This window comes from Anoplopoma fimbria, chromosome 2 (genome assembly GCF_027596085.1).
Source record: "Anoplopoma fimbria isolate UVic2021 breed Golden Eagle Sablefish chromosome 2, Afim_UVic_2022, whole genome shotgun sequence".
NCBI classification, from domain to species: domain Eukaryota; kingdom Metazoa; phylum Chordata; class Actinopteri; order Perciformes; family Anoplopomatidae; genus Anoplopoma; species Anoplopoma fimbria.
The window spans coordinates 24757326-24778922 of record NC_072450.1 but is presented as its reverse complement, the minus strand read 5'-3'; the positions used below and the strand labels follow the sequence as shown (position 1 = coordinate 24778922).

The window sequence follows — 21597 nt, the reverse complement described above, 5'->3', positions numbered from 1 at the left end:
TAAATAAATAAATCACTAAAAACACTAAAACATCTGTGCAATATAAATACACTGTGCAATACTATAATTACTCTGTCTGTATATTCAATATTTTTTAGTTATTGTGGATTTTATTTTATTTAATTTGTTTTTACTTATTTAATAATTCTTTCCTGTTTACTACTTTTATTACTTATTTATAATACAGTTTTTGTACTATGTCTCTTGTTTGTACTATCTCTATGCTGCTGTAATGAACAAATACATTTAATAATTACATTTTTTACACTTACAAACATATTGACAACAATAAATACAACATGTTACAAAATGAAAAATGTTTGTGTTTACAGTCGGCCCACCTTACAGGCCTGCTAGACTGCAAATGTCCAGAAGATGGCGGTAGTTCAGCAGGAATGATACGTGCGTCCGTGGAGGAAACAACGAAGAAGAAAGAAGAAAAGGTAGGACCGAAGAAGAAGAAGAAGAAGAAGAAGAAGAAGAAACAGCATCTACACGAATATGTCGATTGTCTTTGTGCCAAAGAAACTACGAGGGAAGGCGAAAATCAACCAAGAAACAATACAGAGGGTAAGACAACAGTAAATAATCATATATAATAAATGATATTTAACGGAGCGGATGTCTCCCGCACAGTAAACCACGAGAGGAGCCCGTGTTGTTTACACTCAGTGAGGCTGCATGCATGGACACCAGCATGCATGCAGGGCTGCTCTTTGTGAAAGGATTTGGTGTTGCAATCAGAGACTTGTTTTATCTTGTTCAAACCAACATATCAGCTCAGTGGTTGCTTTTTTTTTTTTCTGTCTTCCCCAGTTGCTGGATGAGAACGACCAGTTGATCCGATGCATCGCTGAATACATGCAGAAAGGCCGAGCAGTGGAGTGTGTGCAGTGAGTCACACAGCCCTTAAGCCCCCTGCCTGTAACACATGCAGATCACTGATAATGCACACTGACTCAGTGCATATCCAGAGGTTGGCACACTAATGCATCTTGAAGTCTTTCAGCTGCTGTTTTCCTTCTCCCTCAACAGATACCAACAGATCCTGCACCGCAACATCGTCTATTTGGCAACTATAGCTGATGCCAGTCCAGACAGCATGCCTCCCTCCACACATGTAAAGACAAACAGCACGAATACTGACTGCAGAAATAATATCATTGGCAGTGTTTCTGTGATTGGTTTGCTTATTACTAATACTATGTTGTTTGTTTACAGTCTACATCTAATGAAACGTCAGCTTCAACACCCACTGTGAATGGGAACGGTGGGACATCATGATGGCAGCTTCCATCACATATGTTTATCATAACTATTATTGTTTTTCAATAATGTTACCCATGCAAGGATTATTGATTACTCCAATTCAGTAATGCTACAATGAAGATCAATATAATGCGGATCAATTCTGTAAATTCTAAATACAATTTTTTTGTTTGGGCTGTACATTAAAATGTTTTCTATTTTTCAAACTTGTTCTTGGTGTTATTTTCTGAAATCACTCAGAGACCAAATTGTGTCTGTGCACATAATGCTTAAACATATGAAAAGTTCCCTGCAGGAGTCGAGTGCAGTTTGAATATAACATTCAGAGAGAAAAGTGAACGACTCTTCAGCCAAAAACTACAAAAACAACATTTCGAATTGCTAGTCATTTTTATTCATTTTTTGCATTGCTGGTACACTTGGAAAGATTCAGTTGCCAGCTCAAGAGAACAATAAGCAACATAAGCCAAGCAGTCCCCCTTCATATCTTCTATCAGGGCAACATGTTTTTTATTATTTTTTTATTTTATTTTGTAGAAGCCACTAGTAAACCATTTGACACAGCCGAGAAGCTTACAGTTACAGTCCAAGGTCTGTAATGATGTCTTTAAAAAAGGCTGCAACAGTTAGGGAGATAACACAGACAGAAAAAGCAACAAACCCTATATCTTGATTGTGCAAAGCACATTAACTATAAAAAGATATATATTTATATGTATATACAGCAAACAATTCTCTGTAAACATGTTAAGTATGTTAGTTTTCTGAAAACATGGTGTCATTTCATAAATACAGGCAACATTGGCATCCGCAAACATCACAAAAAGATAACATTCTGGGCTTTTAAATACAGCCCATTGCCATAGAAACCGAAGAAACAAGGGCTCGAAAAAACCCTCATCACACAATGTTTTAGTGTTTAGCATGGCATATTTGGTAACCTTTAGATGGTGAAGTTCAACTCTGTAGGAAAAGAAATGTGCTTTTTCACATATTGGGAGGTGGAAAATAATGTTTTATGTAATATGCCTACTAGAATACTAACATACAGTAATGGTATAACATGTAAGAAAATACAAAAATAAGATTAATACTGTCAATAATTGTACGAGAAAAATATTGTATTATTAAACAGAAGAAAAGTTAGCTTTATGGGAGTTAGTGTCAATCTGGAGCAAACAACTGCCAATCAGAGAGGAGGAAATGACTGCGTTCTGAATGTGAAGGTGTTCCCTAATGCTTTTGTTCAATAGGATGTGTAACTTCACTGTTTATCAATAATCTCAGACCCGCCTCTTTTCTCTTCAGCACAATTCATCTTCTGAACAATGCTTTGGTTGGGAAAACTCTGCAAGTGCTATCGATACCAACATGGCACATAGTTACTGCTATAACTCTTAACTCTGGTCAGTTGTTGAAAAAAGTAGTGTATTTCCTCAAATGACACCTCTGCAGTGACTTACTATATTTATGCTGAGCCTGCTCAAAGCCTCTTAATAAAAAGAACTAAATATTTATATTTCAACTTCATTATTTTACAAGCTATGAAACAGTAGATGGTAGCTGTAGTCTGAGTCATCTTGGGTGAGATTTGGCAGTTACAGCTATGTAGACACAGTATATTTATTATGGGCAAAATGAGAGCATTTCAAGCCCCTGCCCCCTTGTGATCCACTCACTTACACACGTGTTCAGCTGCAGAAGCAAGTGGGCGACGGCCGTGCACGTCTCCAGCTCTTGTCTGAGGAGACGTCAGCTCGAACAGACAGAGAAACGGCCGCTAGACTTAACTGCTGCCAGCGTGACACATGCACTCGTCGTAGTTTAAAACATGGCAGTTCAAAAAACTTCAAAATACGTCTCCTTTTCAAATGGGGGATGTTTGACATGGAAAAATATAGGTACAAAAATGTTGAGCCAGTGTGTGTACTTAACTTTGCCTCTAAGGCTTTGAAATCTTCCAATTCAGTGGGTGTGGACTGTAATGGCTGCAGCTCGGCCCACTCAGTGGCTGATCTAACGGAGCTACAGGCCCTCGGTGGCAATTCACCGCGGGCTCGTTCGACATTAGACTGTGATCAGTACTGGTGAAGGTAGGAGGGCCTGTGCTCATGTTTGAGGGGGAAGGATTTAAAGCCCTTGGTCATGGGTTTGTGTTGCTGCTGCTGCTGTTGTTGTTGCTGTTGTTGTTGTTGCTGTTGCTGCTGCTGCTGCTGGGTGAAGGGAAAACCAGAGGAGATGCCGGCGGAGGGGGAGCAGTCGCTGGCAGTGGACCACACGGGAGACTGCAGCATCTGCATGGAGTCGCTCCACTGGGAGGAAGGAGGGATGTTCATCTGGTACAAGGAAGAGCTGGGATTGGGCATGGTGTTGTTGTGGGTGGAGTGCTGCCATGGCGCTTTGGGAGGCCAGGTTTTAGTCTTGCTGTCCTGTTGGACACAGCACACAGCGATCAGTAAAGTTGAAAAGTTCAATTACTAATCACAAAAGGTCAAATCAATTCTTTACAGTGAGGCCGAAAAATGATTTGCGATTCCCAACAAGGTTTCACTGGCGCTGTCAAAGGTACAACTGTTTCTGATGTTGCCTTGACGTCAAAAAAACAAATATATTTTAAAATGTGTTTTCCCACGAGTAGTTTGCAAAGTGACAACACTGGTGCTTCATGCACAGTGCTCTCAATACTTTACCTGGTTATCATCGCAGATGTGATGGAGTGGTGGTGAGGGCAGAGTGCACACCTCCGGCTCACCACAGCTGTGTTTTCTAAGAACAGAGAAATGTACATTGAACGTTATTAACACTCACATACTGTCCAGCTATGAGCATGTCTCAAACAGCCGAGCCTGCACATCATCTATGCATTATCAACAAGTGTGTAATAACACAGTAGTTCTGTGGGGAATATCAACCAAAGAAAACTTCAGTTTATCACATTGTATGATGATTCATTATTGAATGTCGTTGTTGGTGAACGCTGGATGAATGGAAATGACGAGACAAATCTAAGCCCGTGGATGAGTTTGGGGTCTTACCTCCTTTGTTTAACCGCCGCTACAAGGTCCGGACCAGAAAACATGGAAAACAGACTGTCACCATTGGCTGAAGACGTCTCATCGCTGGAGCTGGCCGAGTCCCCCTGATTGGCTGACCAGCTGCTGTTTACGGCCTCCCTGAGGACACAACAGACGAGGTGTTAGCCCTGAAACGTTTTGACTCTTAGCAATGTGGTATTCCAAGGTATCAAAGATTCAGATTTATTTGATGATGATGATGATCATGATGATGGTGTCCTAACACCTTGATAACACAATTAAAGATAAATCTGTAATTGTAAAGCTAACCCTTCTTTGCATGTTGGTGATTTGTAGGGTTAATTGTTGATTCAGTGGTATTTGATGACTATATCAACATATAACATATAGACAGGATGTCTTGGTCCTTGCTCAGGGTTTACAAGTAGGAAGCCACTGCAGTAATGGCTCCCTTATTACATCTTCATACTTTCTCCCATAATATCTAAGCAGGATAGTCTTGTCTCACATAATTACATGGTAATTGCCTCACCTATCGATGATGCCTGCCACATCATTCATTTAATCAGGACATTGCTCAACACTTTTGTGCACTTGATGAAACCACGCTTTAAATAACCCTCCAACAGTTCAGCACTATACTGCTGCTGCCTGGATCTTGTTTATCATGTATTGATGTCAGATTTGTAAAAGGCAAAAGATCGTCTGTGTCAGACGTGTTCTCCTCTACTGGGAACACTCTGTTGGTTAAGGCGAGAGGTGGCACCTGGGTAAAGCATGCAGGAGGCGGGACATGAAGCTGTGATCACGTAGCCAAAGAAGTTTGGTCATCAACAACCAAAAGCTCTTGCCGTTCAATGAATTTCTCTGATGATTTGGGTGCCAGCCCTTACCAAATGAAGTTACTGAATCTCATTGGCTGTCCAGTTAAACATTTTCATTGGCGGCTTTGTGTAAATTACCTTTTTTGTCAGTTTTACCAAAAGAAAGGGCTGGGTTTTAAACTACAAAATATATTTTTACCATGTATAGAACTGAATCCGTGACTAGGTGAATCTCATGAACCGATACCTACCCCTCACTGTAGTACTCTGGGTGGGACCAGGTCCTGTGTTGCTCTTCAGGCATTGGCCAGTTGCTGCGCGTGTTGCTGGGGCGACGGATGTGCTGCACCTGCCGCTTCTGCTGCATGGCCTGGCTGACGCCGGCAACGTAACGTGCAAACTCTGGGTCGGAGCCAACTGGGTGTGAAAAGGATAAACACATCTATGAGTTTCTGACACCCTCAGCTTTTCTCTTTCGATCCCCGGAGCTCATTCCGTTTAGCCAGACTGTCTACCACAGCAGAAAAATCACAATAGCCGTAAGTCAACTCTGCACAATAGGCCTCGACTGCAATCAAAAGAGTCTGCTGCACTGTAAAAATAGCAACTGACACAGGATAAATTCAGCATTAATCGTCAACTTGTAGTGGAAAGCAGCTGCTCACACTGTCTGACCAACATTGATTATGTTACTGGGATCAGGGTCCAAGTCTGAAATCTGCTTGAATGTTTACAAGATAGTATATAAAGAGAATCAAATATATTATTTCTCTTTACAACAACTGGAAACATGATATGACATCTGTGTTTGCATAGTGACGTTTTACAAGATATCTGCCTTACCTAATGCACTAAAAAGGAAGTAAAAAAAGAAATAAAAAATGTCTATATGGTCCACCCTTGACAAACTTGTGACCATCCTAATTATTTCCTCGCAATTTGCTTTCTTCACACCACTTTAGTTGGAGACATAAATAAGAAGGACCCTTATGTATCCCCACTGCCATTACACTGCTTTACTTTAATATGATGAAATGGCCTTTTGTGTATGATAATAATCTTTGCATAGTAATCCCTTTATGTTGTTATCGACTGATGCCTGCAAACAAATTAGTTTTACGGAGCAATAAAAGGTTTTAATTTATATCTATACATCATTGTTTTGTATTTCAGCTAGTTACCCACTGCAAGCGTTTTTAACTGGATTGTATGGATACCTGGGGTAATTCAGAACACCCAAATCCTGTTTTGACCCTTAGTCTCTTGGTTTAATGCATAAATAACTTATAACTGTATTGTAAGTCATAAAAAAACATTGCTGAGCTGCTTCTCTTATTACTATTTTTTTTAAATAATTAGCATATTTTGTCAGCAAAGCTTGAAAAAGAAAGAATCGTGGACAAATGAAAAAGAGGTGGATCTCACCTGCTGGGTCAAAGGGCAGCGTGTCTCCCAGGACTCCAAACACTCCTTCACTCTGGTCCCTGTTGGGCCAGGTGTTGTTGCGGGGCCCCTGTGGCTTCTGACCCAGCATCTCTGACATGACACTGTCCATGTAGGTGCTGACCAGGCCCAGGCTGTACAGATCTGAGCTCAGGTCAGGCAGTCCAGGAGAGCCCCACTGCCCGATTGGACCCAGCGGTGACAGTCCTGCTGGGGGGCCTTGCGGTGGAGGCTGTTGCCCAGAGGAGCTGAGCCACTTGCTTGCCACTCTTTGCTGTGACAAGACCTGGGGGGGGGTCTGCTGAGGAGGAAGCTGAGGAGGAGGTGGCTGCTGCTGACTGATGGGCTGCAGGAGGTGCTGGTAGTACTGCAGGGCCTGGGGGGAGGGCTGTTGAGGGGGTGGAGGAGCGGGCTGTTGTTGCTGTGGAGGAGGTGGCTGTTGTTGTGGCTGAGGCTGCTGTTTCTGCACCGATGGTGGAGGCTGGGGCTGAGGCTGCGTCAGGCTCTGAGCTTGAGGATGTAGGGCACTGTGAGAGCTAGATTGGGAGGTCGGCGGAGGTCCACTCGGCGGCTTCAGCTCAGCGGGGTTCGCAGACGCCACAGAGTTCCTCCTCTTGACCAGGGGCGAGGCCTGCTGAGATTTTCCCATGTTGAATCCTGAGAGAAAGTCGATGACATCCTGCATCTCCTGGTCAGTCGGCAGGTTCATCCCCTGGTCATCGGACACTAAACCGTTTGCAAGCTGGCTCTGCTGGGAGGAGTCAGAGGGGCAGGACAGGCTGCTCATCTGCAGGATGCTCTGCAGCCTCCCGTCGCCGTGGCCCAGGCTCTTGGTCTTATCCTCAGAGCTACTGGTTGTCAGCATGCTGCGAGACGGGGTGCTAGGGATGGAGTAACTGCCCCCACTGTTGGAGCTGGAGGAGACCTTCTTCGTGAACTTGGAAGTGAGCTTGGATATTGTTTTGGGCAACCCACTGGAGGTCTTGGAGCTGGTGCCTAGAGGCAGGTCTGCCTGGCCGCCATAATCCGGGATCTCCCGCTGCAGCTGCATCTGAATAGTGGGCAAGGCTTGCTCTCTTTTGGAGGGAAGAGAAAGACAAGCACATCATTATTTAGTATTAAAAACACGACAGTAAATTGAAAAATGAATATTGGGCACCAGGGCTCATTTTAACCAAACAGGAGAAGTGGGAAATCCCCCCAAATCTCAGTACAGTCCACACATCACCTGTTCATATTATCTGTTGAGATTTAGGGGGATTTCCCACATCTCCTGTACAGCAAAGCTACATGGTAACTCTATGCTGCTGTAAGCCTGAAAATTTCCCCGCTGCGGGACTAATAAAGGATTATCTTATCTTAAAGCTCCTTGTTGGTAAATTAAGGGGTTGTTTATAATAACAGTATCTAACGTCCACTCACTTTCTCTCCTTCCACCTGTTGATGTCAAACACTGCAGTGTACAGCACGTCGACGAGACCGAGTGTCTTCTCCGGATCCAAGCTCCGCTGGAGCAGGGACATAGTGGCTGGGTCCTCCTTCAGACACCTGAACACGTACACACACGTACACACACACGTACACACACACAACATGAAGAGACAGGAACTGCAAATCCACACTTTGTCTTGTATACAAAAGCCCAGGTGCATTTGCTAAAAACATTAATAAAGAAGTAAAGATGAGCCAAAATAAACCAACAGGCCACTTGTTTAGCTCACAAGCTGGTTTAGTGTATTCATTATGGCCCACTGAACCAGGAAGTTTACACTCCTGTTGCAGCTGTAAGACAGTCTTGAGAAGAATTCAGCGCAGAGCATATGGCACAATGCTCCTGGGACGAGAAAAGTATTTCTGTTTCAAGATGTGAAAATGCTTGAGTACGTCTGCTTGCTAATATACTGCTGAAGTACAGTTATTGCAAATTAACCCTAAAACAAACGCATATACAAAGCTGATTAAAAAGGTTCTAAACAGCTTTGTGTACTCAGTTTATTAAATCCAGCGTATTAACCAGATTCTCCATTCCTCCTAATTGTGTTTTGAACGTTAGCTCTTAGCAGTGTCTGCTCTCTCAACCCCCCTCTCTGTCTGCATGCATATGTTTAACATGTGTCTGTTCACTTTGCTACATTTGATCAACTATCTGGTGATGCAACTGTAACAATTTGTGTTCATATGTTTCACATTTCTCATAAAGAATGAACGGTGATTATTTGGAAGGAATGTCCATATAAAGAAGTTTCCCACCAAGTGTTTTGATGACCTTACCATGTAGAGGGAACCTGCACCACCACTTTGGAACCTTCAAGAGTGATCTGGGGAGCATAGGCCTCCTTGTTCTCAATCTGAGCTGTATCAACAACAACCTGTTGGTACACACAAAACACACCTACATCAGCAACTCCTGACAGAAAAAGCATTATTCACCACCATCTATACCCTTATTGTGAATCCTGCTTGTGCAAGCAATCTGCGAACGTTTGTAGCATACTGTCTGCTGACTAATTTACACAACTAAAACAACTGGTGGATCATCGGTTTCCCACCAAGCAAAGAGAGAGACGGTTCACAGTGAGGATGTCTTTAGTCAGCCAGTGGCACAAACAGGCCAGCCTTCCTGTCTGCTGCTAGTCAAATTTATTTGAAAGTTCTTTGAAAGTGGCCTTGGCTCCTTGAGACCTGCTCAGCTGGGTCACAGAGAGGAAGGGAAGACGGGAGGAGTCTATTTCCTGTATTGCAGGAAGTTACCCTATTGTTGTTATAAAAGCAGGTGTATCCTCGGAAACCCCGGGCTTGCCTAAAGAGAGAGCCCCGTATACACACACAAACAGTGCGTCAACCACGCCGAAACACAAAACGACAAGGTCGTTGGAGCCATAGGGAGGAGGAAACATGCAGAAAAACAGAGGAGGTCAACTTCTGCACATGACCCGATGACTAGTAGGAAAAAAAGGGAGTCTCTAGTGATGAATGCTGCCAGAAACAACAGCAAACAGATGGTGATTATTACTGATAACGTAAAAGAGAGAAAACGGGGAGGAGAAACACTGTGTGTGGGGAGGTATTACTAAAGTGTGTATGTACATATATGGAAGTATTTAAAAAGAAAAGTGTGGGGAAGACAATTTAACCCCGTTTCACACAGACATTCTGGAATACTGCCGAAAAGAAGATGCCATCACTGGAGCAAAAGAGGCACGACGTCTAACACAACGGCGTCGACGATGACAAATATCCTAAACAATAATGGTGGGTGATCTGTGTTGAAGTGCTTCTGCTCCCTGTTGCCTCCCCAATTCGCTGCCATTCCCAGATGCTTCAGGTAAGCAGCTAGCTCATTAAAACGCCACACCCGTTACACTGTGCCGGCTGTCCCAGTCACACAGTCGGCTCGGCTCTGTACTCGGTCTTCCTATTCAACCTCTGTAACTCTCATACAGAACAGCCTGGCGGAATAACGGCACAACAGTCCCGCTTGAACAGGCTGTGTGAAAGGGGCTTATGTGTGTGTGTGTGTGTGTGTGTGTGTGTGTGTGTGTGTGTGTGTGTGTGTGTGTGTGTGTGTGTGTGTGTGTGTGTGTACTGCTGTGTGATCCGCTTTCGTTTGAGTGGCTATAGGATCAGATAAGGAGCTAATGCGAAGCGCTCATCCATCATCCAGGGTTTGTTTCACCATTAACACGGGACTGGCAGGGCTGGACACAAAAAACAGGGCAGACCCCACAGAGGAAATAAACACCGGAGCATAAACACCCCGGTGTTACTCGGTGGAGGTCCTGCTGCTGACCCTCCCTCCCCGTGACTCCCCTTTTCAACAGGAGGGGGAGGATTGTGTTTGCAAACCAGCCCAGGCGAGCCCATCCTTCGCCCAGATGCTGCAGGAATGTTTCATCCCTTTTGTGTCTATCTAGTGTTTGTTTATACCTCGCTGCTGCCTCAAAGCAAAAGGGGACAGAACCCCTCATCTCCATTACAGATCTGACAAACAATGGGACGCAAGTTGCCAAACCCACAAAAGGGAGAGGACTCGGTAACTTAAGCATGTGTCAGTGAAGAACAACAGGCCTGTTCACGTCAGCACGTCACCTCCTTTTCTGCTGCTCTGTTGTATCAACTACACTGTGGTGATGGATGTTAACAAGAGCAAAATACTGACCGAGGATCCAATAGAGATCTTTCTACACAACTGGTAATCTAAGTATGCCTTACACAAACACAAAACTACTCTCTTCTTAGAGACTGTAACAGAGACTGTTCCCTAGTGTCACTGTAATGCTCACATGAAGGTTTTCTGGTTAAGAGCGTGAGTCAAATGCTCAAAATGTAGACTGTCATGCAAAAAAACCAAACATCCATTTTATATCCCATTAGTATAAAAGGTGTTACGATCTATTTAAGTGAAATGTATTTCTACGAGAACAGGAATCAGAACAGATCCCGAGGTTACAGGTTTTCATTTCCCGAGGGTCCATATTCTCAGGAATAATTAAGTTATTTTTCACATCTCTACTCACCAGACCGGCCTGGGCAAACAGCAGCTGGACTGCTGTCTTGCAGGCTCCTCTCCAACTGGATGGGCAGACTTGGTTGAGGACCTCAGTGACGGGAGAGTCATCCCTGGGGGTCATTCCGTTCTGGCCCAGCACCTCCTTAATGAGCTGCAGCATCGTGTGCTGAGGAGACAAAACACACTGGGCCATCAACAAAGCGGTATGCCATCGACGTCTAATGATGTCACACTACAGATTAGCAACAAGAGCTTTTCACTAGATCACACATCTGCTGAGGTTATTGCTCCAATCACAGTGCTGACTTTGAGTGCAGAGCAGAATCATGGTGGACAATTAACTTCTTTTTTTAAAGCAATAGGGAAACTTCAACTTTTTGGGAGAACACAGGGTAAAAAAAAAAAAAACAATAGAAGCTGGCCAGTCGGGTCAAGGACCATACCGTTTTCAGTTTGAGGTTTTCAGCCGCTGACTCGTTGAAGGAAACTCCTTTGAGGAAATGTGAGCCGATCTGTACTGGTATGGTGGGCAGCTCGCACTGGATGGGCTGGGAGGTGGTCTGCATCCTGCCGGCCTGCTGGGCCTCCGCCTCACTGCAGCAGCTCTACACACACCAGCATGTTAACATACACACATGTACACACAAATGGTGCAAAACACACAAACGACATAAAGATGATGGAGACGCACAGCAATGAAACAACAATTGTTGCTCTTTTGACAAATAATCAACAAGAAAAAATAGTAAAGGAAAACCAAATTTTTCTAAACAGCGAATATGTCATTTTTTAAAGAATCAATAAATGTCATATTGTCTAACTGCATCATTGTAGAGTATCCCTCCCTATTTGTTATTCTATCAATATTTTTACTAACGTTTTGAGAGTGAACCCACCTGTAAGGCCGCCTCCACAGCTTTGGGGTTAAGATGAAAGCCGGCCTTCAGTGCATACTCACTATGGCCCAGGCTCTCTAGTGCTGCTTTGTAGGCCTGGTGATAGAGAGAAAACATGACCTATTAAATCTAAATTATACTTTTACCTGATACTTAAAGAAAAAGCATAAGTAGATGTCCATGTAAATCTTAAAACCCGTGTCAGTAGTTTTAAAAATCTACAAAGCACTGGAATAACCTGCCCTGGTCTTTGGGCTGATACTGTACCTGTAAAGCATTGTCAATCTTCATGTTGAGCTCCTTCAGCTGGTGCTCAGGGATGGTGGTGTTGTTGGAGCAGAAGAGATGCTGAACCTGGATGCCTGCCAGGCAGCCGTCGCGGCCCCTCTCTCTCAGCCTCGCCATGGCCTGAGGGCACAGCAGAGAGCTGAGTGACGGCTGTTACATCTACATTAACATACCACAATCTCACAGAGAAATGCAAGACATACTTGAGAATGATTGCACTGCTAAATCCGGTGACCAGCATTTCCAAAAAAAATCATTATTTATAAGAAGGATAGTGGTTGGTTTTAAAAGGCAAATTGTCTCTAAATATCTGAACATCTGAATAATTTAGCACTGGGAGGTACACATTTTAGGATGATAAAAAAGCGTGTGCAGCTGCCTCCCTCTGCCAAAACGCCCATCCAGCACATTCTACCAGGGTCTTTTCAGGCCTGTCCCCTCTAGGGCTTACAATCTGCATGCCATGGCTTAACAGATCAATCAACCCACTATTCTCCTCTCTGCCTGCCTTTATACAACAAATCTCCAAATGGGCCAGGGGGACTTATTAGACTGGGAATTAGTTAAAAGTGCCTCTTTTACATGGGTTTGGGTGTAATGGGGTGCAGAACATAACATAGCAGGTTCACAGACAAACTGCAGCCCAAAAAAAGAGGAATTAGGAAATTGAGGCTGGAAACCGTGAACAGCTGGCATTTCTCAGGAATGTTTCACAAGTCAGCTTTTCACCTCACACAGAAAAAAAAAACCTGTATTTCCAAAAGGCCCAGACCAGGAAGAGGCGCCCCGTGACTGCGTACCTGAGCTGCACCTTTCCATGAGCGGGAGGCTTCCTCCAGCTCCGTGAGGGGCCCAAGGTCAGAGCTTTGGGAGCGGGCGTTGGAGCAGCGCTCCTGGGCCTGGGCAAGAGCCTCTGCCAGGCAGGACTGAGCCACGGGCTGGACCTTCTGCAAAGCCTGTGATAGAAACTGGAAATGGACCTGCATCACCGTGAGGAAGCATCGACCCAGCACCTGTAAAACAGATGACAAAGATTACTGTTACAACATCCATCATTAACATGCTGGAGGACATAAGTCACAATGTTTGAGACACGGAACAATAAGGATGCCTGCAGGCTACAAAACTAACATGTATGTCCACATTCCTGAGTGGTTAGTTAACACTCTGAATAACCAACGCAATACCTCAAACAATGACTGGCTGCCTCACCAAAAAGTGATCCAAAGCTCTGACATTTTGTACATTTTCAGGCCCCCCAAAAAGACCCAGCGACTGAGAAACTAAAGAGAAAAACACAGAACTCCTGAACTCCAAAACTACCTTGAGCTTGTTATTGTTTCCACACCTCAAGAACAGAGAACATTGGGCTTGGCAGGAATAGTGCAGCCGTTAAGTTATATGCCTAGTTCTGTAAATGTAGAAACATTAAAAGACTTCTTTATTGTAAGGTACACTATGTGGTTTAATTATATTATTTGCCTTGGAATGAGGTGCAGTATATTAACACTTTTTACGACACAGTACATTTTAATAAAACAATGTCAGGCCCATTAAACGGTTTACTCATCTATCACATTTGTTTTTGCCACCAGATCACATGAACTATATCAGCAGATTGTCTTCAGGCTGCTCCTTTTAATGATAACAAAATGACCCATTAAAAACACATTTAAAGAAGATTAATGTCATGCTCCAACCAATAGTGGACTTTTACACAATATGGTTTATCCAACAGACCTATATATAATCATCTCCTCTATAAACAACATTTGTCCACCATACTCTTTACCACAGCAAATGCCAGAATAGGAAAGCTGAGAGCCAAGGCCAAGTCATGAAGCAGAAATCAGAGATTTCAACACCTTTCAAAATAAAACTTTTTGCCAGGGCATATTTCAGCAAACTATGTGTTTACATTTCTGGTAAATCATGTGCTATAAACAGATATCAAACATCTGAGAATGAGTACAATGTGTACGACTTTCCTTTTCTATCTACTCCTGTAATTTAAACACTTTTCCCTCTATACAATGTTTTACCAATACATCACAAAAGCTATTATGATTTTCCCAACTTTCCCAAGTCATTTTCAAATGAAACAAGGAAAATGGGATAGTGCTTGCTTTTGTTTAGTGAGAGAATAGTCCAAGCTTAGAGGTTGTTTGTTATTCAGTTAGGAAAATAAGAGAAACAGGACACCAGACGGTCCTCCGTGGTCACAGGGTTTTCTTTTTCAGGTACCGGCTGAAAATATCTCGAGGGGGAGGCTGAGTTGTAAAGACAGAAATATGCTGCTGGCAGACAGGATCAACAGGATGCAGCGACTTTCATTCTTCAGCATAGAAACCAAAACTTAACTGTTTAAATGCCTAAAAGGCCTAAAACCTCCACTTGTTGGAAAGTTCATTGTTTTCATATCAACTATAAAACAGAATGTGATGTCCTTTCTGGAATATGTGAGGCTGGACTTTGATAGCTGCTTCACCGGTGTGTCATTCCATCCAGGAGACTTATTATAAGAGGTTATACTGTCATCACAACACGCCAAACTGGATTCAGCCAGTGGCCTTTGTTGGATGTTATTCTCCATCTCTCCTTTTTATTTCCTGTCACCTCTCTACGGTTCACTGTAAAATAAAAAAGGTAAAATGCCCCAAGAATATAAAATAAAAATGAAAAGTAGAAGTATCCCCATAATCCCTGATATACCTAATAAACTAATTAAAAATGCTATCACAAAGCAAATTGTTGGGTTTGCTGCCGGTTTTACTTACTGCAGTTTTGGTTTTTTTCGATGAAACAATGCACTCTGAGGGGTCCCAAAACACAACTTGACTCATAAACAATTTGATTTGAAATGTACTTTTCTACCAAAAGTACATTTCTGTATCATGCTAACATAGTACAGCTGAGTAATGTTCATGTCTTCAGTTTTGCAGGTATTGAGTTACGAACCACACATTGCACAAACAGAAATTTTCACCTGAAGAAGGTGCTAAATTCAAGGCCATGTTGTTCAATTTTGACAGATCATCTGGGGTGCTCGAATGTCTGTACAAAATTACACTCCAATCTGTCCAATAATAGGCAAATATTTTTTTTTAAAAAGTCACCCTGCTGGTAGCGCCAGTGGACATGCAAAAGGATCAAAAATGTCAGTAGGATTCATCCTCAGAGACCATGAATGTCTGTACAAAACTTCATGGCAAACCATATTATAGTTGTCGAGACATTTCAGTCTGGCCCCCTGTGGTGGACCGACAGCCCGACATCGCCGTTACTAATGATGTGCCGCTAGCATGGCCAATGAAAACAACATTTGTAAAATGCAAGTCCGTGTCCCTAAACTCAGACCCATCGTAGGATGTATAAAATAGGACGATACACTGCTCAGCCCTCTGCCTACACTGAGACCACTCTGGGAGGCTGGATAAACACAGGCCCAGATCCAGTGAGCACAAGATGGGAAATTCCTTCTCCTGCTGTTGAGGTTGACGCAACTAATTAGAACTCAAGAGATTTAGTGTTTACGCAAAGTAGACAAATAAGAGCAGACACATAAAGCCTGATAATGACGCTGGGACACAATACATACAGCCAAATAAAGCAAACTGATATCATCTGCAGTGTATCCTAAAGAAGACCACAACAGCCTCAGCGCAAGCTTACGTTGAGATCAAATGCAACTTGGGAGTGTTACAAACTCGTCAACAACAACCAAATGAGAAAAAAATAAAATAAGGCCCTGGCTACAGCACAAGATAATGGATAACACATGTGATTGGCTACGCCGTGTCCCACACAGTCATGGAAAATATGAGAAGTAAGAGTAGAGCCGAGCCAAGCAGACTGTTGGGCCTCTTTCAGGCCCAAACAAGGCGAATCATGAGTCAATCAACATCTACACTTCTATTTTCTGAGAACACCTTCACTAGAAATGCACTGACTCTAGCAGTAGTGATGTTCCTGAGATATAGACCTATTCTGGGGAAGGGAGTGTGAGGTTGTTATAATAACCAGATGGTCAGGTTGTTGAACTAATCTGTGGAAATAAAAAGAACAAGGAGCCTGCCTGTCAATGATAAATCGCTATCTTTTTTTTCTTCTTTCCTTTTGCACAATCATTCAAAGGGAACAGAAAGGTCACGATTGTTTTTACCTATGAGTTACTTAAAACTGGTCACTAACATATAATGGTACTCTATTAACTGAAACTGATTTTACTGTTGCACTATAAAGTCATTCAAGGTATGATCTCAGCTTAATCAGCAAGCGCTAATCATTTTGAAATTCTTTAAATTACATATTGATTGGGCTTAAACAGACATTTAATATACATTTCTTGTAAACAGAGTTCTTTTTACAAGCATTGTTTCTCACCAAAGGCGACTTTTTTTGTGTTTTCATTCCTGCATTCCTCTTCATCGGCCTTTGCGGGAACATTATACTACTATCCACCTATTATAGCCTTTTTTTTTTTTTTTTTTTTTTATAAATACTCAGACCTTTACATTTCATGAAACTATTGGCAATAGTTTATATTACATTGCCCCACAACAAAATGTGTTGGCTAAACCTGTTTTGCTCGGTACTGAAAACAGGAGCAAGCCCAAAAACATTGTTGAACCAACCTGTGAGCAGCAGGCTACATTATATTTTGCTTAAAATCACACCGGTTTAGCCAATTCAAATAGCATTATGTGACGTTTTGGTGGGAATTTTCTGTTTAACCTTATCCTGTCTGCCATACATATGCTCAGGACGGTTGTCAACAGCAGACATGGAGACACCTCATGGCTTCTCATGATTTTCTTCTCTCTAGCTTTGTATTTCAACAACATACAGGACATTGAAAACTACTACAACATGTCTGATGTGTGATTTTTTTTTTTTTTTTTTTAACATTTGAAGACTGAAGGGTTGTTTTCCCAGTGTTCACTGTAGTTGGCTGGAAGAGTTATGCAGCCATGAAGGCCTCTCTGGTTGTGGGGGCCTCTCTGTCTGTCTCTGGTCTTCACTCTGTGGTTTAAACTTGCATGAACGGCAAACGGCCTCTAAACAAACCGTGACAATTTCATGCTTATTTGGCAGTGCAGTCAGCCAGGAAGCTGGGCTCTGATTTTGAGAAAAAGTCCAGCTAGTTTTGCAGTTTGAACTGACCTGAACTTTTAGGGGCCCTTTGTGAAGAAAAAAAAAAAAAAAAAAAAAAAAAAGGAGGGGGGGCAAAAGAAAGAAAGAAAGAGGAGAAGGAGACATGAGCTAGGGAAGACAGGGGGGAAACGCTTCACATACCACAACTCCCCAAACTCAGAAATGCTCTTGGCCCTTTTTGAAGACCTCACAGTGCATCCAGCTGCCTAACAGCATTCCTCCACTCAGGCAGACAAAGGAAAATCCCTTTTACAGCCACAAATACATCACATTGTGAAGAACAGGCGGAATTAGCAGCCATTATTATCACAAGTTGGTCGAAACAACTTGAATCCGTGAATGCACAGATTAACTTCTACCAAAGTAAAACATAGTAGTGCAGATATTTAGTGGTAAGCAACGCTCTACATGAGGGAACATCCTCAAGCCTGCTGCAGATTCAGTTTTAGGTGCAACTTTATCAGCTTTAACCAATAGTTTTTGTTTTCCATTGTTGATACACTCCCTCTGTCCACATATTTTACAACTCTTTACTTTGGCAAACACTGCCCTATAACTAGAACAACAAAAAAAAAACACTTACTGTGCCATTTAACCTCACTATTTCTGTTCACACTTAACTGGCACCTTATACTTCACTCTACCAACATTAAATCATTGTGTATCTGCAGTGTTTTTTCTCAGAGGTTAACACAACTGACAAACTCAAATAAGACCATTGTAAAGTAAAAGTTTTAATAAGTTTCCTTCTCCCCTTTAACAAATGTTCCCTTTATGCACCGGGGCCAGACAGCAAGTGTGAGGGCCAAGCCATGAGGTCTAAACTTTCACAGACTTGGCCTTCCTCTAATATTCATTTGTGCATAACCGAGACCACAGAGAGTCAGATTTACTGACTGCGGCGCAAAAGTGTTTCCTGTTTTGGGCTCAGCCACATCCACTGAGGTCCTGCTGCCCCTCTGGTGTCTTGGCCGCAGCCTTGTACCCACCTCCTGCTACATGTTAATACAGATTATGGCAACACAGATAACCCCCACTGTGGCACATTGCTGCACATTTGTCCCAGGTGCCACAGAATCAGATATGATGGGGATTCTACTTTGTCTCAATTCTTACATGCATTCATAATTCTGCTCTACTTGGCAAATACGAAGATCAATATGTGAACTACCTAAATACTGGGGTATAAAAAGTGGAATTGGACAAGGTAAGTAAAATTGAGGGATCTGAAGTGAAGCAAGCAAGCACACTTGAGGCAAGATTATTGTTAAGATTTTAGGCCAGAGAAAGGGGAAGTTTTCACGTGTTAAAATGTGTGTGGGATTTTGGTTCAGCAAACACTTACATGTAAATGGTCATATGTTTATTATCATTTCCTATGGGGTTTGTGGTTTGAATAGTGTCCTGTAGTAGTTGATATACATACTATGGAGAGAGAGTGTCAGTCGGAAAATGTCTAAATATGCAACAAATAAGCCATCTTGTAATTTCTACATTTTTCACTTTGCTTTTGGGACTCTCTCTTAATCCAAAAGTTGTCTCAGAAACTACTGAACTCAAGTCACATTGTTATTTTTTTCAATTAATGGTCTCTCTATGCTTTCAAAAGAAAACATTTAAGGATGGGGGGTGATCGGCCACACAGGGAGTCCCACAGGCTCACACCTGTGTATTAAAGGGAAGATAAATAAGCAGATGTAGTAATCATAAGGAAGGATGGGGTTTAGGCTGGGGGCTGCTTGGGTGTGGCGTACAGCTAAAAATACAGCTACTCGATGCTGATGGAACCACATGAGAGACCGTCTCTTCGGGAAACAATGCCAATTGCAATTAGTCTGATAACAACTGTAATTGGGATTTTCCATGAGAATTATCAATTCATGATTATTACTTCTCAAAAGCAAAACCCGTAAAGCAGCAAATCTCTTTTTTTTTTTAAACTATTGTGCCCAGATCTTTTGCAGGTGACTCATTTCAGACTAAGGCTGTGACCTGAAATGAACCCATGTTTGAGGTCTGACACCGTCAACATGCATCATCCAACCTGGCCTCATGAACCTCCTGGCCTGGGTCTGACACAGCCTAGATTTAGGAGAAAACGCTGAGCAGGAATTCTATAGCAACTATAGCATTACTACACTGCTACTACTGCTAGGAACTTGTAGTTCTCTCAGCCATAAGGTCTGCTCTACTCAATAATGTTCAGGTTGAACAAAAACAACAGCGTAAAGGAGAGAGAGACATCCAAAAAGGAATTTGAGGCAGGGAAAGAAACTGATTCCTATAGCACAGCTGAGCCTTTTGGTTATTCAGTGTATCAGTCTCCAAATCCTCAGCTACAATGTTTCACCTTATCCACATCAGCAGATCCAGTGCAGTGGAAAGAGGGTGTGGTATTCACAGTGACAAAGGATGACATTTCTTCTCACATCCTCAGTGTTTTTCACACTTCACCCTCAGATCCTGACACCAGCTTAACACTGACTGTGAGAATCCTATTTGAGCCAGGAAACACTGATTCATGGGGCTAGCCTTCTGACAGAGAGCAGCTAAGCATCTTAGCACCACCGCTAGAAGAAGAGTCATGGGTAAATGAATATGAAACGGTACGTGGTGCTCAACTTCAGTGCCTAAGGCTGTGATCTTAACTAATTCATTCCAGGAGAGCAAACAGTTGACTTGAATGTCAATCATTTTTTGTTTAGTTGGGAGACACAAGAGAGAGTCACGTTACTTAAGTCCACACGATGTGACATTCAGCAGTATTTAGAGGAGATCAACAAGTGGAGATGGCGTGCGTTTCTGTGTGATCACCCACCTCGACATCCTGCAGGCTGAAGTCGTTCTGGTCTTTGAAGTTGGCGGCCCCGGCGCTCAGCTCCATCAACATCTTGGCGATCTCGGGCTTTATTGCTGCAGTCAGCCTGCTGGCCGCCTCCATGACGTGTTCCTGCACGTCCTTCAGTTGCATAGCTGCTTTGGAATAGTGAGAGTTCCTGAACACACTGCTGAACAGGTCCGTGAGGAAGGCGCTGGCCCGGCAGAACACGTTGAGGGCATCCAAATATTTGGAGATGCCTTGCTGGATGTCTGCAACTGCGGTGGTGGCGCAAGAAGGAGGTGGGTGGCAGCTGCCGGGCATGCCCACCCCAGTGCCCATGGGCGAGGAGGCCGAGCAAGAGGAGGCCAGGGAGGCGCTCAGGGTCCGGCTCAGCTCAGGCATCTGGTACTGCTGGTGCTGTTGCACTTTCTGCTTGGACCCGCCGAGCAAAAAGCGACGCTTGTAGTCCATTTTACTTTCCTGCGCACTACAACAATACATAGGTGGTGCAACAGCACCGGAAGCTGTGGTTTTTAGTTGGTTTCCCCCCCCGGCAAAGTTCTCTTCTCCTCTTTACAAAATGTCCGCAGACCTGAAACTGTTCAAGTTACGTAAAAAGAAAGCTGAAGGACTCCACCTGCCAGAGGCTCATCTCAGGTTGCCTTGTAGAGGGGCGATCAAAAAGACTGGCGGGCTGAGTGAAATGCCTACATGCAGGCCTGCTGCAGATCCGTCAGGCCAAGCTTAAACACAGCACAGACACAGCTTCAGAGTCTCTGTTTCCAGCTTCAAACTAAACTATCATAATACGGGAAGGAGAAGTCAAAAGCACTGCTTTATTTACTTATAGTGATACTGCAGCCTATTTTTAAAGTGCATTAACTTTCCTTCAGAATGGGAAAAAAAATCCTTCTTCATACAGTATATAGAGTATATACACATATGCTTGTACATATATATAAACCTATACCCACCCTGCACTCATAAAAGTAGAAAATTCCTTTTAAAAGCTGAAAAAAGCAAAAAAAATAATGAGAGATGAATCCAAGGAAAAATCAGACACTGGTCAACAGTACGGAGGAAAAAAGAGAGTAATAATAAAAAAACAAAAAATGTAAGTAAATGTTGGAATCAGATGATGTGGTTTCTTGTACACTGGCTGGTAGAGGAGCTAAGGGAGGCGAAGGGCGGACAGATCCAGTCCGTCTCAAATCCTCTTCACGAAGCAGGACTCTGCAGACAGCGAGCGAGTGGCCAGCTGATCCCAAGTCTCCGGCAGCTTCCTGGTTTCTCCCCTGTGCGCTGGCTGAGGTAGATATTACTCACCGCGGAAACAAGTGTGCTTCCAGATCCCCGC

General features: G+C 43.1%; 2 protein-coding genes across 2 annotated transcripts; one reads left to right on the top strand and one right to left on the bottom strand.

Annotated features, from left to right (window-relative positions):
• Positions 1 to 457: 457 nt before the first annotated feature.
• On the top strand, positions 458 to 1472 carry ss18l2 (ss18, like 2). The gene is made up of 4 exons (XM_054619105.1): positions 458 to 570; positions 817 to 893; positions 1036 to 1120; positions 1222 to 1472. Exons 1-4 carry the CDS (start codon positions 502 to 504, stop codon positions 1282 to 1284), a joined length of 294 nt encoding a protein of 97 aa, XP_054475080.1. The 5' UTR covers positions 458 to 501; the 3' UTR covers positions 1285 to 1472.
• A 177-nt stretch (positions 1473 to 1649) lies between these two features.
• LOC129105207 (granule associated Rac and RHOG effector protein 1-like) lies at positions 1650 to 20910 on the bottom strand. The gene is made up of 13 exons (XM_054616099.1): positions 20238 to 20910; positions 13066 to 13278; positions 12245 to 12385; positions 11978 to 12073; positions 11525 to 11686; positions 11089 to 11247; positions 8843 to 8940; positions 7994 to 8119; positions 6554 to 7647; positions 5380 to 5545; positions 4305 to 4442; positions 3960 to 4035; positions 1650 to 3698 (listed from the first exon to the last, which is right to left on the bottom strand). The coding sequence occupies exons 1-13, from the start codon at positions 20739 to 20741 to the stop codon at positions 3348 to 3350; spliced, it is 3324 nt and encodes a 1107-aa protein (XP_054472074.1). The 5' UTR covers positions 20742 to 20910; the 3' UTR covers positions 1650 to 3347.
• Between the last annotated feature and the right edge of the window lie 687 nt (positions 20911 to 21597).

Excerpts from the sequence above, each read along its gene's own strand:
- ss18l2 (XM_054619105.1), top strand. The coding sequence starts at position 502 with ATGTCGATTGTCTTTGTGCCAAAGAAACTACGAGGGAAGGCGAAAATC. Across the intron at positions 571-816 it reads ACCAAGAAACAATACAGAGG|TTGCTGGATGAGAACGACCA; the intron begins GTAAGACAACAG and ends TGTCTTCCCCAG. Across the intron at positions 1,121-1,221 it reads GCATGCCTCCCTCCACACAT|TCTACATCTAATGAAACGTC; the intron begins GTAAAGACAAAC and ends GTTTGTTTACAG.
- LOC129105207 (XM_054616099.1), bottom strand. The coding sequence starts at position 20,741 with ATGTATTGTTGTAGTGCGCAGGAAAGTAAAATGGACTACAAGCGTCGC. Across the intron at positions 12,074-12,244 it reads AGATTGACAATGCTTTACAG|GCCTACAAAGCAGCACTAGA; the intron begins GTACAGTATCAG and ends CTCTATCACCAG. Across the intron at positions 11,687-11,977 it reads CTGTGGAGGCGGCCTTACAG|AGCTGCTGCAGTGAGGCGGA; the intron begins GTGGGTTCACTC and ends TGGTGTGTGTAG.